General features: G+C 37.4%; 1 protein-coding gene across 3 annotated transcripts in view; it reads right to left on the bottom strand.

The window, feature by feature from the left end:
• RANBP9 (RAN binding protein 9) overlaps nucleotides 1-13,590 on the bottom strand; it is a 39,543-nt gene that overhangs the window by 12,553 nt on the left and 13,400 nt on the right. For all 3 annotated transcript variants that reach the window (XM_083824051.1, XM_083824052.1, XM_083824053.1), the window contains exons 3-5: nucleotides 6,405-6,457; nucleotides 4,730-4,897; nucleotides 1,706-1,728 (exon numbers count right to left, since the gene is read on the bottom strand). In XM_083824051.1, the coding sequence (XP_083680177.1) occupies nucleotides 1,706-1,728; nucleotides 4,730-4,897; nucleotides 6,405-6,457 (244 nt within the window). The remainder of the gene's footprint in view (nucleotides 1-1,705; nucleotides 1,729-4,729; nucleotides 4,898-6,404; nucleotides 6,458-13,590) is intronic.

Below are 13,590 nucleotides of genomic sequence, written 5' to 3'. Positions count from 1 at the left end.
TACAACTTTTGGTTTAAGTTTTACAAAATATTCAATACCAATTTTTAAATGATTTTTTTAAAGACCAGGATTAAAGTTTCTTTTAAAAAGAGAACAAAAATTAAACTTACAAAGTGGGCCATTTTCCTTTTGGGGTGAAATACTTAAAACATCGCTGAATTTTAGTGGTAAGAACTGACAGGATAGAGAACTCATTAGCCTCAAAGTCCAAGTGTAGCGCCTAAAAAGAACTGTAACAGTGCATTGAAGTTCTCGTGAATTCCTGGACTTGTATCTACAAAAAGACTTTAAAGCATTTATTGTTGTCTCAGTTTTATTTTCTGCTTAGAGATTAGGTCTCAATGCAAATTTGAAATATGCCAAATATAAGAGAAGTAAAACCTGCCTGTTGGGATTAAAGTAACTTTCTTAAATGCAACTAGCATCTCAGAAATGGCAATGCAATCAGTTTTTATTTATTAATTTATTTTTTAATATACCTACATCGTATTTACACTGCAGTCAATGGTGGTATGGTATAACGGTACGCTGATCTACAGAACTGCATACTAAATAAACGACAGCTATGAGGAAGACCTATCATGATGTTGCCACATCAACATGCAGGTCACCAGAACGCTGAAACCCGGTGAAATCAAAGAATACTCTAGCTGTTACAACCATGCCGAAGCCTATCTTGCCTCCTCCCCACTCTGACCTTTTTTTTTTTTTCCTCCCTTAAATAAATCTTGCTAATAGTGTTATCTAGCCTAGACTAAGCAACAAAGAAAGAGTCTCAAATCTTTTAATGAGATGAAAACAATCACTTCTAATGAGGAGGGGTCCAGCTTCATGCTTCAGATTGAGATGTCAGAGTTCTCTTGTGTTGGTATCACAGGCTAGCAAGGACCCCTGCTGGCATCCCAAAGATACAGGAAAGTGGCAGCAGTTTCCTAGTCGTAGCACCCAACACTGCGCCCTAGGTTACTGGCTTCATTTTTCCTTAATGTCTGTCCCTGCCTCCTGTGGTCACAGCTAACAGTAGCTGGCCAGATGGAACTGTGTTCACGCGCTGTGCCCTAACCAGATTAGATCAGAAGTGAAGTGGATGAGAAAAAGCAAAGTTAAGTGCAGTATCATGCCTGCACCAGTAGCATAGGGAACACAGTGACTTTAAGGAAAGAACAATTTAATTGACAAAGAGAGAAGGCTTCGAGTATCTGCAGCTTTCTTGAAGAAAAAAATACTTTGATATGTTTGATATTATGGAGTGAACAGCACATAAGAAGATTTTTTGAAAGCTAGGCATCAAGCATGAGTTACACTGACCACTGGCTACTTAAGTAGCCAGCTTTTGGGCACCTGACACAGCCACACACATGCACAATGCTGGTGGTTTAACGAAGGTTGATCTTGCATGTAGGGCCTGCATCTGTCAAACTAAGGATGTAGTAACTAATTGTATGTACAATTTCCTGGCAAAGTTCCAACAGAATTGCTTGAACATTGAAAACCCAAATAGGAAAACCCCTGTGAAGCTTGATGTAAAAACAAAAAAGCTTTTGGCTTCAATTAATAAATCACTGAAATGATGAGCAGTATCTGGTATTAAACTGGATAAGAGGGTTATCATTGGATTTCCAAGAAGCACAAGGTAAATGTGAGTTACATTTAAACATCTGTTTATAACACATAGCAAAGCTGTTTGAAAATGCACTTATCTTACCGGTAAATCTGTGAAAGCGATGCCTGTAACAAAGAGAAAATAAAGATTAATGTCTGGGTTCTAGTCAGGTTTCTCAAGTATATCATTATACACTTAGAAAACTCACCCAAACTGTCTCAAAATTAGCAGCTAAGTGTGGTGACATGCATGATGCTTAGGTAAAACTGATGTGCTTGAATAATAAAGGGCAACACTTGGCAAAGAGTAATTTTCATTCAAAAGCTCTTAGTTTGCCCTTGATTTTTCACAATAGGGCCTAAGATTTAGCAAGCATCATACAGATACACAAAGGAGCATGAAAATTCTTGCTGTAGATTAAAATTTACAGGAAAGAAAAACATCTGCAGATAATTTTTTCACTTGCATGTCTTAATATTGAGACGTCAAGGCTTAGCAGTGTCTTTTCTTGCTTGTTATTATTTTTCTTTCTAAGTAGGCATTATCTTTACATGAGTAGCACATGACTATAATACCCCAAACCAGGCTGGAAAGTGTTTCGCTCTAATCCACCCCAGGGTGTTTTGGTTTTTGAACAGAATAGCTTGATATCCTGTTATATAATTAAAAGCATCTACCCACCCATAAGACCAGGACAGTGATTTTGCTGTCTCGGGATTAGAGAAAAATCTGACCTCTATACACTTGAGGAACTTCAAGCAGATTAAGGGGAAAAAAGCTTTCATTTAAAAATAAATAGGAGGAAGTCTACTTCTGACAGCCAAACAGTGAAAGTACTCCATAATTGTGTTTATTGTTGAAAATTTACTTTTTTTTTTTCAAGCACATAACGACTCAAATCCACTTATCCCCTCAAACTTGTATTTATTTCTATAACACCACTGCCTTTTCAAATTTAAGATTAAAACAAAAGCTTTTAACCTTTTGTATTAAATTCCATCCCTGTTTTCAATCTCCATTCTTCACCAAGACTTCAAATCTCAATAGCATCTGGAGTTCTTGCATCTTTAATACAAAAGGATGATGCATCTAGTGAATCCCTGTCACGTCTCAAAGTTATCGTTTTTACTTACTACCTATTCACACCCTAATTTTTGTTATTATTATTTACTTATTTTTAAGTTATAACCGCTTTTTCTATTTGACACATTTTGACATCCAACTCATCCTTTTCCAAAATGATCATGGCAGTTGCTAAGATAAACGATGATCAATTGACAAATATTTTTTTTTTTTTTAAAATTCGTTAGTTTTGGGGGAGCTGGGGGATTCCTCATCCAATTCAGGGTTTTACACATGCACAAATAATTGCTTAGCCCTTTCTGTACTGTCAAATCCCAGGCTGAGCTGGAGATTTCCAATACTCTAGTTACCTCTGTGGCCCAGAGAATAAAAACTAAGTGACCTCCATGTTGCAATTTGATAGGACTCCTGGACAACAAGCAGCAACAACTCAGCAAGTCAGCCAAAATTTCTGGTTTCTTTTTTCCCCCTACACACATAATCAGAGCTCCTCTGCTCGCCGAGCTAGCAAAGCCCACCACAGCAAAAGAGAAGTCAGGTTTCCTTCTGTAATCCAGGAAGCATTCATCAGATTTTCTGTTTGAGAGATGATACTATACTATACTTTGGGAGCGTTATTCAACAGTTGGCCTAATCCAGTCTGCTTTAAGACTTCCACTGATATAGCAGGTTCTACCCCTTCCCACTTAGCTCTTCCACGCACATGGCCACAAGAACAGTCAGCACAGTGTTTGTGTTTGATCAACCACCTGATCTAACTTACCTGTAGCCATACTGCTACTAGCTCCAAAAACAGATGAAGGAAGACTACCCTCCTTAGCTTTAACCAAGATTAGAATCAATTAAATGAGCCCTTATCTTCCGTTTTAATAGATACCTGAAACAGGGCGAAAACCAAACTGCTACAAAATGGATGATTCAAGCATATATAAACTCATTCAGCTCAGAAGAAATATTAAATCACGATAGAATCACAGACAAATTTTCTTAGAAGTGACCTCTGGAGGCATTTAAGCCCAGCTCAGAGGAGGGGGTAGTACAACTCCCAGATTAGATCTGTCTGCTCAGATCTGAGCAAACATGTAACCCTGTTCTGAGAGACAAGAAGAACTTGAACCCTGTTCTTCCCATTACTACTTCCCAAGCCTCCTACATGCTTGGAAATGTGAGAAAATAAAGCTTCATAATCTCAATAATCTCTTATTTCAAGATAGCTTCTCCTCATCTTTTCACGTTCCTACCCATGACAGTTGATTTCCTCTTTGTGAGCCTTATCCCTTGAACCCTTCTACTTCCCTCAGCACAATTCCAGTATCTCGTCATCAAGCCCCAAGCCCTTACTCTATCCTTAATGCAGGAAATAGATTTTTTGTTCTGTCTGTACAACACTACATATTTTTGCTCATTAGATTACATAGTTACTGAATTATTGTATACATATCATTAGAAATTCTCTCTATTCCCCCCACCATCTTCAAACTCAAGAATCGTCTTGCAGTGTTGCATAATGCTAAACTCTACCACAAGTACCTAGTGGACTTAATTTTAGCACAAATTCTATAATTTGTGGCTTTATCCCAACAATGTATGACTCCAAATTGGGAATCCAAAATACACTGTTCTCCAAGATATGTATAAAAATAATGCTATTTTGATATAAGGTTTTAGTGAAGGTTAGGTGTTCCCCACACAGCAGAATTTTTAAATTTATCTGTTCTCCATTTCTCTGATTCTCCAACATCCATCACCTTGTATTATAAGTATCAAATATTAATTGTGGCCTCAGGAGCAGATTTCATAACTGCAGATCCCATGGAATGAGATGCTACGGCAAATCCTTCCACATTCAAAAGTCATGTTAGTGCAAGTGATATGTAAGAAGTTATTCTTTCCAATTCTTTAGTTAGTACATAGATTACAAGATTATTTAAAGAAATATTCAAACACTGCTCCTAACATGAGGAGAATTTCAGATTTAAAACACACAGGGAGCATCAAATTTACAGACATAATGCTATCGTTAAAGATAATGGTTCTCCATACCCAAGCTATGTCCATTCTTGGTGTAGAAGCAGGTATTATTGATAAGGTTGACACAACAACCAATGACATCACCCGTAGTAAATGTTGGACCGTAGGGTTGTCCGGTTCCAGAGGAACAGAATGAATGTCCATCATCTCCATGGTAACCATATGAATGTTTATCCCAACCTACAGAACAAAGCATTTGCAATTTATTCATTTCCTTTATCATGAAATAGTGGAAAGACTAAGCAGAATTAGCAAGATCTAATGAGGTTAATAAGATTATTTACTATGTTCAATTTTCTAAGATTTCTTACGCAACTAACAAAGCTGATCCTTAAAAAAAAAGGATCCTTTTAAAAAAAAGGACAGCTTCTTTTATCAAAATGGCTGAACAGGTAATGCCATTTGTAGTACTTAAAAGGCAACACAAATTCAGAAAACATGTTTTTGCTTTAAGCAAACATGCAGAATTATCAAAACCAAAAAATAACATCAGCTACAATGTTGAAATTTCAAAGCTGTCTGTAGATCTGACATGTCCCAGTAAAGCAGTGAAGATCCTCCTGTTCTCCCTTTCATCTTACAAAACTATTGCAACAACCATATGTCATAATCAAATTCTTCCTGGCTAAAACCCAGATATGCATCTCTGGGGAAACACATTTCAACTCCTGATTATTCTTAATGACTATTCAGCAGCAAACAATCTCTGCACAATAGCAGAGTCTCTAGACTATAGAGTCACTAGCTTTGCTGCTCCTACAAAAAAAAGGAAAAAATTATGAATACAGGTGAAAGTCACAGCCAGCAGGCAAATCATTATGTATGCAAATAGGGTGCTAATTTTGCAGAAAGAAGCTGTAGAACTAGTTAAGAAGCTTCATATTGTTGCACTATTCTCAACAGAATTCACAGCAAAGAATTTTAGTCCGAGTTCATTTTAAAATATCTATTTACACTTAATACTCATACTCAAAATAAACTTAATGCCACCCACTAATAATTCATTACCCTTAGGTGAGCTAACAGCATAACCAGGACTTGCTGTTATCGTAAGGGTTTCTTTCCACCACAGCGTTTGGGTGAGTAAGTAACGCAAAAGAGACAGAATGCAGACACACACAGGTAAATTCAACATGATTTTATACTTGGTGAATAGTAACAATTTAAAAAAAAAGCTTTTTTTTTTTTAATAAGACTGTGTCCCTGACAATGTAGGGCAATGGAAGAGTCAAAACTGTGCTATACATCCTTACTATTAAGGTTGGAAAGGTAACGGTATGGAAAATGACTGGAGAGCTCATTTCATGTTTGACAAGGAAGTTTTTACCTAAACTACTCATCTTTATCATCACAAATTCAGTTTACAGAGCAAGGAAATCTATAGCTTCATTTTTTTGAAACGGGATTACATTTTTAAAATGTATTTGTTTTTTAAACAGTACCTGCAAAACGTTATCAGTAACGCTAATAGTTGAGGCCAGTGGTACAGGAGCAAATACACAGTAAAATGATAAAAAGCTAAGCTTTTTACCTGCAAGTTTAACATAATACAGATACAGATACAACACAGAGATGAATGCTATGCTCCCTGGTGCTTACCAGAACCATTTTATCAAGCTCAAGCATATTTCAAACCAAAATTAATTGTATCAGTAACTTACCAAATGTAATAAATACTAAAACATACCTGGTAACCTATTCATGTTCACACCCTGTGCTGAAAGCCCAATTCCCATGTAACTGTAAAAACAAAAGAACAGAAGAAATTTACATCTCTTACAAAAATGCATACATATATGTGGGATGCTGTCAAGAAACATTGTGCTGATTAACCATACACCAATTAAGAGGTCCTTTAATACTGGCACAACAGCAAAAGAACTGAACAGAAAAAATCACTCCTGGTATATATACTAAGTTTACTATAGACAGAATTTCTGTCTTTGAAGGGGCGGACAACTTTCTTTTCTTTCAAGCATCCTAGGTTATCTATAACGAATACTGATGGTAGCCATAAAGTTTAGAGCATGAATGAAGAAAGTGGCCTAATCACATTTTCATTCAATGTACCTAGTCAGTTCTACAGATAATCTGGAATGAGTAACAAAATACATGGAAAACTGTGCATAATTTCAGCAGTAAAATCCATCTTTGCATGACACTTACGCAAAGTTCAAACTAAAACGTTACAAGCCTGGGTCATGGAGCAGAATACTACCTCAAGAAATTTACCAGTAATGTTACTTAGCTGTTAGAAATCTGTTGGCAAACTGAAGAGGGAAAATATCTTTGTTCTACTGACCAGTAACCTCAATTCTAAACAAGTTATTGCTAGGTCATTCAAGTCCAAAAAAACAACTTTAAAAAGAGCAGTTTTAATAAAGTCAGTGTCCAGTACCATTTTCAACAATTTAATAGCAAATAATGGAAGGTCAAAATGAATAATTCCCTCCTCCCCCCCTCCAATCACACTATTTCAAGTTAGTGAAATCAGTTTTACTTCTGCTGGTTAATCAAAAGTCACTTCGTGACCAAGATGACTGGAAACCAAAAGAAAAACAACACAATGAAAAGCTAGGCTTTTACTAGCATCCCCAAAACAAACAAAAGACCCTACTAACTAAAACAAACATCTAAACATAACCTAAGCTTAACATTTCCTAGATTATCAAAACATGCAAATAATTGTGACACTAGTTCAAATTAACACAGATTTGCCACAAAGTGCTGAATAAGCTGTATAAAAAAATATTCCACCATGCCAATTTGAAAATACTTTACAACAAGCAGCATGACCTTTGTATTCTCGTCTAGTAAAACTGCAATTTTCATGCAACTATTCTACTAGTAAACACAATTTAATCTGCTATTTAAAATGTTCCACATAGAATGAAACTGAGCAGGAAAAAACAAAGGTCCTATGCTTAATTGTGTAAAAGGGATTTCTGCTTTTTATATTGATCACCTTCAATGGTAACCTTACCTGCTTCTGTGTTTGATATTTACAAAGCCCTCCTCGGATAATATTAACTATGATACCCATCTTTCTCATCCTCCAACATACCAACAATGTGAAATAGAACCTCAGAAACATATACTACTGATACTGAAGAGCTGAAGCAAAGGGCAGCAGACAAAAGGATTAGTCTTTGCTGCACACTAAATTACGTCACTGAAGCACCACTACTTCAGAGTCAACAAAACAATCATAAATGAAAGCAACAAGTGGAAAACCATATATTTTGTCTTAAAACATAAAGGTAGAATCGTTATTAAGGTAGTATAGAGTTTGATGCATGAAGGATTCTCATGTAAAGACTGAAAATCCATTATCGTAAAGTCTCCTATAAGTAAATTTAAGCCATTTTTTTCTTTAGATTACTATCGAACACAGAAAGCCTTTCAAACCAAGTCATATTAAAAAAAAGCCTTTGACACAATCCAAGTTTCATTTCAGTATTCTTATAGAAACAAGATTGAGGTTATACAAAAACAAAATGCTAGACAGAAAACGATCACCTAGGTAACACTTTGGTACTTCCTATGTTTTCTCTTAGATGATCACAGAATCATCTAGGTCAGAAAAGACTATCAAGATCATCAAGTCAGCCTGACCTTCCCAGTCCTATTGCTAAATCATGTCCCCAGAAGACACTGTATCACCTGAGTCCCCTCTTAACTCAGTAACAATTGGAAAGATGGACCTACTGTTTAAGATATCCACCAAATTCTGTGCAGCCAGGAGTAAGGACTTTTTGCCCACTGGCTGTGACCAGAACACTGATGACAGCATCTGAGCAAGGAGAAGGATGTTTTACTGTACATGTTTTTTCCCCTGGGATTCACTTAAGGCTATGTGGAATACAATACCATGCCTCTGATGAAATGTTAATAGAAACTCAAGTGAAATTGGATTAAAACATTTTAACTAATTGACAGATTTACTGTAGACACCTTTCAAAAGCAGAAAGGAATGGCTACCGTTTATGGTTTGGAAGTTAAAATTAAATGCTGAGCAATTAGGCTAACTTAGCATTTGTTGTAGGTGATGGTATTTAATCGCATGTTCAACAAGATATAGTTTGCTGTAAATTGAGGGGGGGGAAAGAACAGTATCATGACACACAGGTTTTAGCTGCTATAAAATTCATGAACAGAAGTTACATTTATGCCAAACTGCTACATGTAACTGCTGTTTACTTTTTTCCTGGGATACTTAACCTCCAGTTTTAAACAAATTTCTGTTTGCTTTTTAAACAAGTTTAGCTCGTATTTGCTAAATTTCAGTGGGAAGCATTACCCACACTGTCCTACGTGCCTCGTTAAGCTTCCTACCCCAGGGTTTCAGGATCAGGAGAAAACCCCTGGCAGAGCTACGCACCTACGTTTTCCTCCCTTAGTCCATGCTAAAAACACAGGAGAGTGGGGGCAGCCACGGCAGCACCGTGCAGGCCCAGGCTGTTCCCAGTCAGTGCCTCACACACCTCCAGCAGAGCTGTCCCACGAAGGGCCGCGTAGGCCACGGCACGCCATAATGGCGGCCCCGGGGAGTGTAGGTGTAAGGACCACGAAGAGGGGTGCTCGCCCCGACACGTAGCTCCTTCCCAAGCCAGGCACGACCCAGAGCGTGGTCTGAAAGACCAGAGAGGGCAAACAATGGTGTGGCTCTGGTGCTGCCTCCCTGCCCTTCTCCCGGCATACCTGAGCACGGTGCCTCCACCTCGGCTCTCTGCCCTCAAAGCCCAGCGACAGCAGGATTACTTACGTCGGCAAACAGACCGATCGGCCCAGGACCCTTTGCAAGCATTCCCTCTCGCCGTGCCTTTCGGCCCGTCAGCGGCTGCTCATCACCTCACTGAGGAGCTCAAGTCTTACCTCAGCTGATAAAACCACAAGCGACATGTAAAACTAGTCATGGAATGCCTGACATCAACCCAGGGGAGACTGGAGAGACAAGGGCTGAAACCTGATTTAAAGCACAGCCAAACTAATATCAAGGACCAAGAAAGCAAGAGCACATACTCTTGATTTTTCATTTCAGATTTTATCTATTCTTATTCCAGTCCATTAGATGTATTGATTGCTATTTTAATGTCTCAGCACATCCTCTATTTACATTTATCTGCTGCAAGTCATACATACACAAATTTTCAGGAACACTACAAAAACAAAGAGTTTAAAATTAAGGTTCAACTGTTTACCACAAAGCAAAACTAAAGTAAATGCCAAAAATCCAAGCATTATGGTATTTTTTCCACTTGTGCTTCCCTGCAGTATGAGAAGCAGTAAGCTCACAATAACTCCTCCTTAAGTATCTTAACATTCAAAGAGCTAAATTCACATTTTTGCTGGAGCCCATAGTTTCTGCTTGGATGCCTGAATAGGCTGTGAGAAATAAAAAGCAGCAGAAACAAATAGAAGGAAAAAATAGCAGGAAGGGATGGTCTACAACTGGAGACTGCTAAAATATAAGAAAAAAAGAAAACAATTCATGTAAAAGACACACAATTCTGCATTTAACTCTTCAGGAAGATCTTTTAGTCACTGTAAGGCCGGCGTATGAAAGATCTTTCAATCTCAAAGTTGGTAATAATCAGGATGCAGAATAATTAAATACTATGCCCCCCCCATTCCATAAGGAGGAATCCAGAATCTCAAGAACTCTACCAAATTACAGTAACTTTGCAAAGCTTACTAGTGGCTGTAGATAAGTTTAAGTGTTAAATTACCACGTCTCTAGTTTTTTGTTTTTTTTTTTTTTTTAAAAAGCAAATATTTCACACTTTATTTTTAAGAGAAGCAAAATGATTTAGCATAACTTTAAGTAATGATAAAAATGTAACAGCCTCCCTACTACAGAAATGAGTAAGCTATCTGCAGAGTCAAATTCCTTCTGACTTTCACAAGACCTGTGTGCTCTATTAATGACAGTTTAACTGGCAGAACTGCTACATCATGCCTTGAAATCCAAGCTACATTGGTGATGATGAAAATAATCAAGCTTGTATCTCATCTCCTACATGCCATAAAGAAAGGAACCTAACACCATACAGTGGTAAAAACCCCGTATCCATAACACCTGTAAGAAAGTGACCTGAAATCCAAGCACCAAAAGATGTTTATACCCATAAATGAGGCAACTGAAAACATCCTAGTATTTCAAATGCACCAAAACAAGTCAGTTACACAACAACTGCAGTTTGATTTACTATTGAGTTAATATATTAGAAAAGGGTAGAAGTAGAAAAAACAGCAACATCTGTAAAAATTGTAAGACCACATCATATTCTAAGGGCCTACACAATAGACTGACTTGCAAGGACTCCCTCCTATAGTTTTTTTACACTGTCTTTACAGATAGTGCACTATAAGGTCAGAAATACAGCACAATAAGAAGGTATCTAAATTTCATCTTTAACAGAGCTAGTCTGCATTAAAGTTTTGTAGGAATATGCTAATCCAAGATTCTTATTGTCTGCACAATCACAATAAGATATGAGCTGTTAAATTTTTCTCTATTTAAATGTTTCAAAATATGCCATAGACAGTTTGAGTCTTTCATTTCAAACTGCAAACAAGTTTAATTTTATGGAATGTTTCCAAGGAAACAGTATTTTGAATATGATAAACCCAGGTTTCAGATGAATCCAGTTCTACATGGAGAGGGGTGAAAAAAATAAGTCAGTCATCTCTGGTAGTGTTCAAAATTGTTATTCCTGTAACATTTTCCTTGTAATTCCGATAATGTTCCCAGAGATGCTGATTTACTGATCTAACCTTCAGACAACCCTCTCAATTCCTGAGGTTGCACAATTTTTGCCTAGTGACATTTCTTCCTGAGCACAAAAGCCTTTCTGGTGACCATGCTGTGGAAAAAGGATAGCATAGACAATAAGATAATGCAAGTCAGTAAGATTATTATCTATGCGCTTTTTTATGTTATTGAACCTTCTAAGAAAGGATTATCTTAAGATTTTGCAAGGAGCAGCAACCAAGTAACGAAGCATTCTCTCGACTTTCCATATCAACAAAGAAAACCCTCTCTTGTTCCAGTTCCATGCATTTCTGCCCAAAAAAACACAAACCTTAAATAATCCTCTTCCACATTCAGACATTTGACAACTGGAAATGAAGTGTAACAGTCTCCTATTCTCAGGTTAGAAAAAAAGGTATTGCTACAGTTTGAGAGAAGATACACTTGCTGTTTCATGATCAGATCTCCTCTGGCAGCTGCTGCATTTCAAAAGGAGGCACTAATGAAGGAAAGCTACTTCAGACTTTTTTTGTATCAGATTCTACTTCATACACAAGTACTCTGCTAGTAATGCCCAAAGACATAACAACATATAAATAGAGAGAGAGTGAGTGTGCATGTTTTGGTAACATGTGACTGTTGTGGTAACAAATAACTGCTTTCTGAGGACATAACAAAATCACAAAAATAGATCTTAAGACCACACAAAGTTTTTATGTTAGATTAGTAGCATACAAAACAAAAAACAAAACAGCAATTGAAGATGTTCTCTGTTTTGTTTATTGGTTTACGCATTTGTTGTGAACAAGAACACGGGCATACGGGATGCTAAACGGAAAAGCCAACCTGCTGCGCCAGCAACATTTTTGCAATAAAGCATGGTTTCTGTTTAAAGATTTACACGTGCTCTAGAAGACAGCAAAGCACTAGGGCTTCAAATACACATCACTCAAACACATTCAAATTCAGGCTAAACCATAGGTATGGGTGTCATGGAAACAGAAACTTAATTCTGATGGTTATTTGTTTGCTTTGGATAGTTATTTCTTATTACTTCATTCACCTACAGTCACTCAGTTCTTCATTCGCCTCACCACATATACAATGCTTACTGCAAAATACAGCCAAAACATGACTGATTGTATGGACAGCGTTTAAAAACAGCCATAATCCTACAGACGCCTATGGCCTTATCAACAACACTAGCAAAAAAAAACACTGATATAGTTGCACGAGTTTCTGTAGTAACATTTTATTTTAGTATAGAACACTGAGAGGATCTTACACCTGCAACAAAGCCTGTTCATGAAGATCTACATCAATATGACCACACTACAGACTAAACAACCACACTCTCAGAAGTGTAAGCTAGCCTACCTGCTAAAAGACTAAAGACTTTCTAAACTTAGCTTTTTTTTCCCCTTCCAGACAACTAAACACAACTCTTATTTTCATTCTTTTAAAAAAGTGTCTGCTTATAGGATTTTTCATTTTAAGTGTACATCTTCCTCAGTGGCTCTAAAAGCATGAAAGACTGCTGAGAAATAAATGACATTTGTTTGTATCATTTGCCCATTGCTAGCAACTAGCACTAATTGGGCCAGTACCATGACCAAAAGTAGCATTCCCTCCCCACCTGGCAGACGCCCATTTCTGCTTCAAGTCCCTCTCTCTTATGCTGCCATACCTACTCATTAAGCCATACAAACAGACATGCTGACAACTAATCATGCTGAAAAACAACTCAGTCTTGAGGCCAACTTTTGGAGAACGAGCTACCTGATCAGGTTTATCATGTAACTAACACAAACAGTTACAAACTGGGACAAGGGAAGAGACCTCAGTGAGTGCTCAGACTGCTTCTTCTCATGGCTCAATCACCACAAAGCATTCAAACCACGGCTTAGAATAAGAATTGGAAACATTTGAAAACCACTGCCCTGACTGGAAAAGGAGCGATTCATTACAAGAATCAACAAGCCTAGGACTGAAATTCCTGCAGAAACGGATGCAGTAAATCACACAAGCTGTTTATAACATAATATGTCAGGACAGCATTTTGCTCCTGGAAGCCAGGTGGCCAGCGGACACCCTTGATGCAGCCCCTTGTAAAGTGGAA

The sequence above is a fragment of the Anser anser genome, assembly GCF_964211835.1.
Source record: "Anser anser genome assembly, chromosome: 2".
Classification (NCBI taxonomy): Eukaryota; Metazoa; Chordata; class Aves; order Anseriformes; family Anatidae; genus Anser; species Anser anser.
The sequence above is the reverse complement of the archived record's forward strand: the minus strand, read 5'-3'. Positions and strand labels throughout refer to the sequence as shown.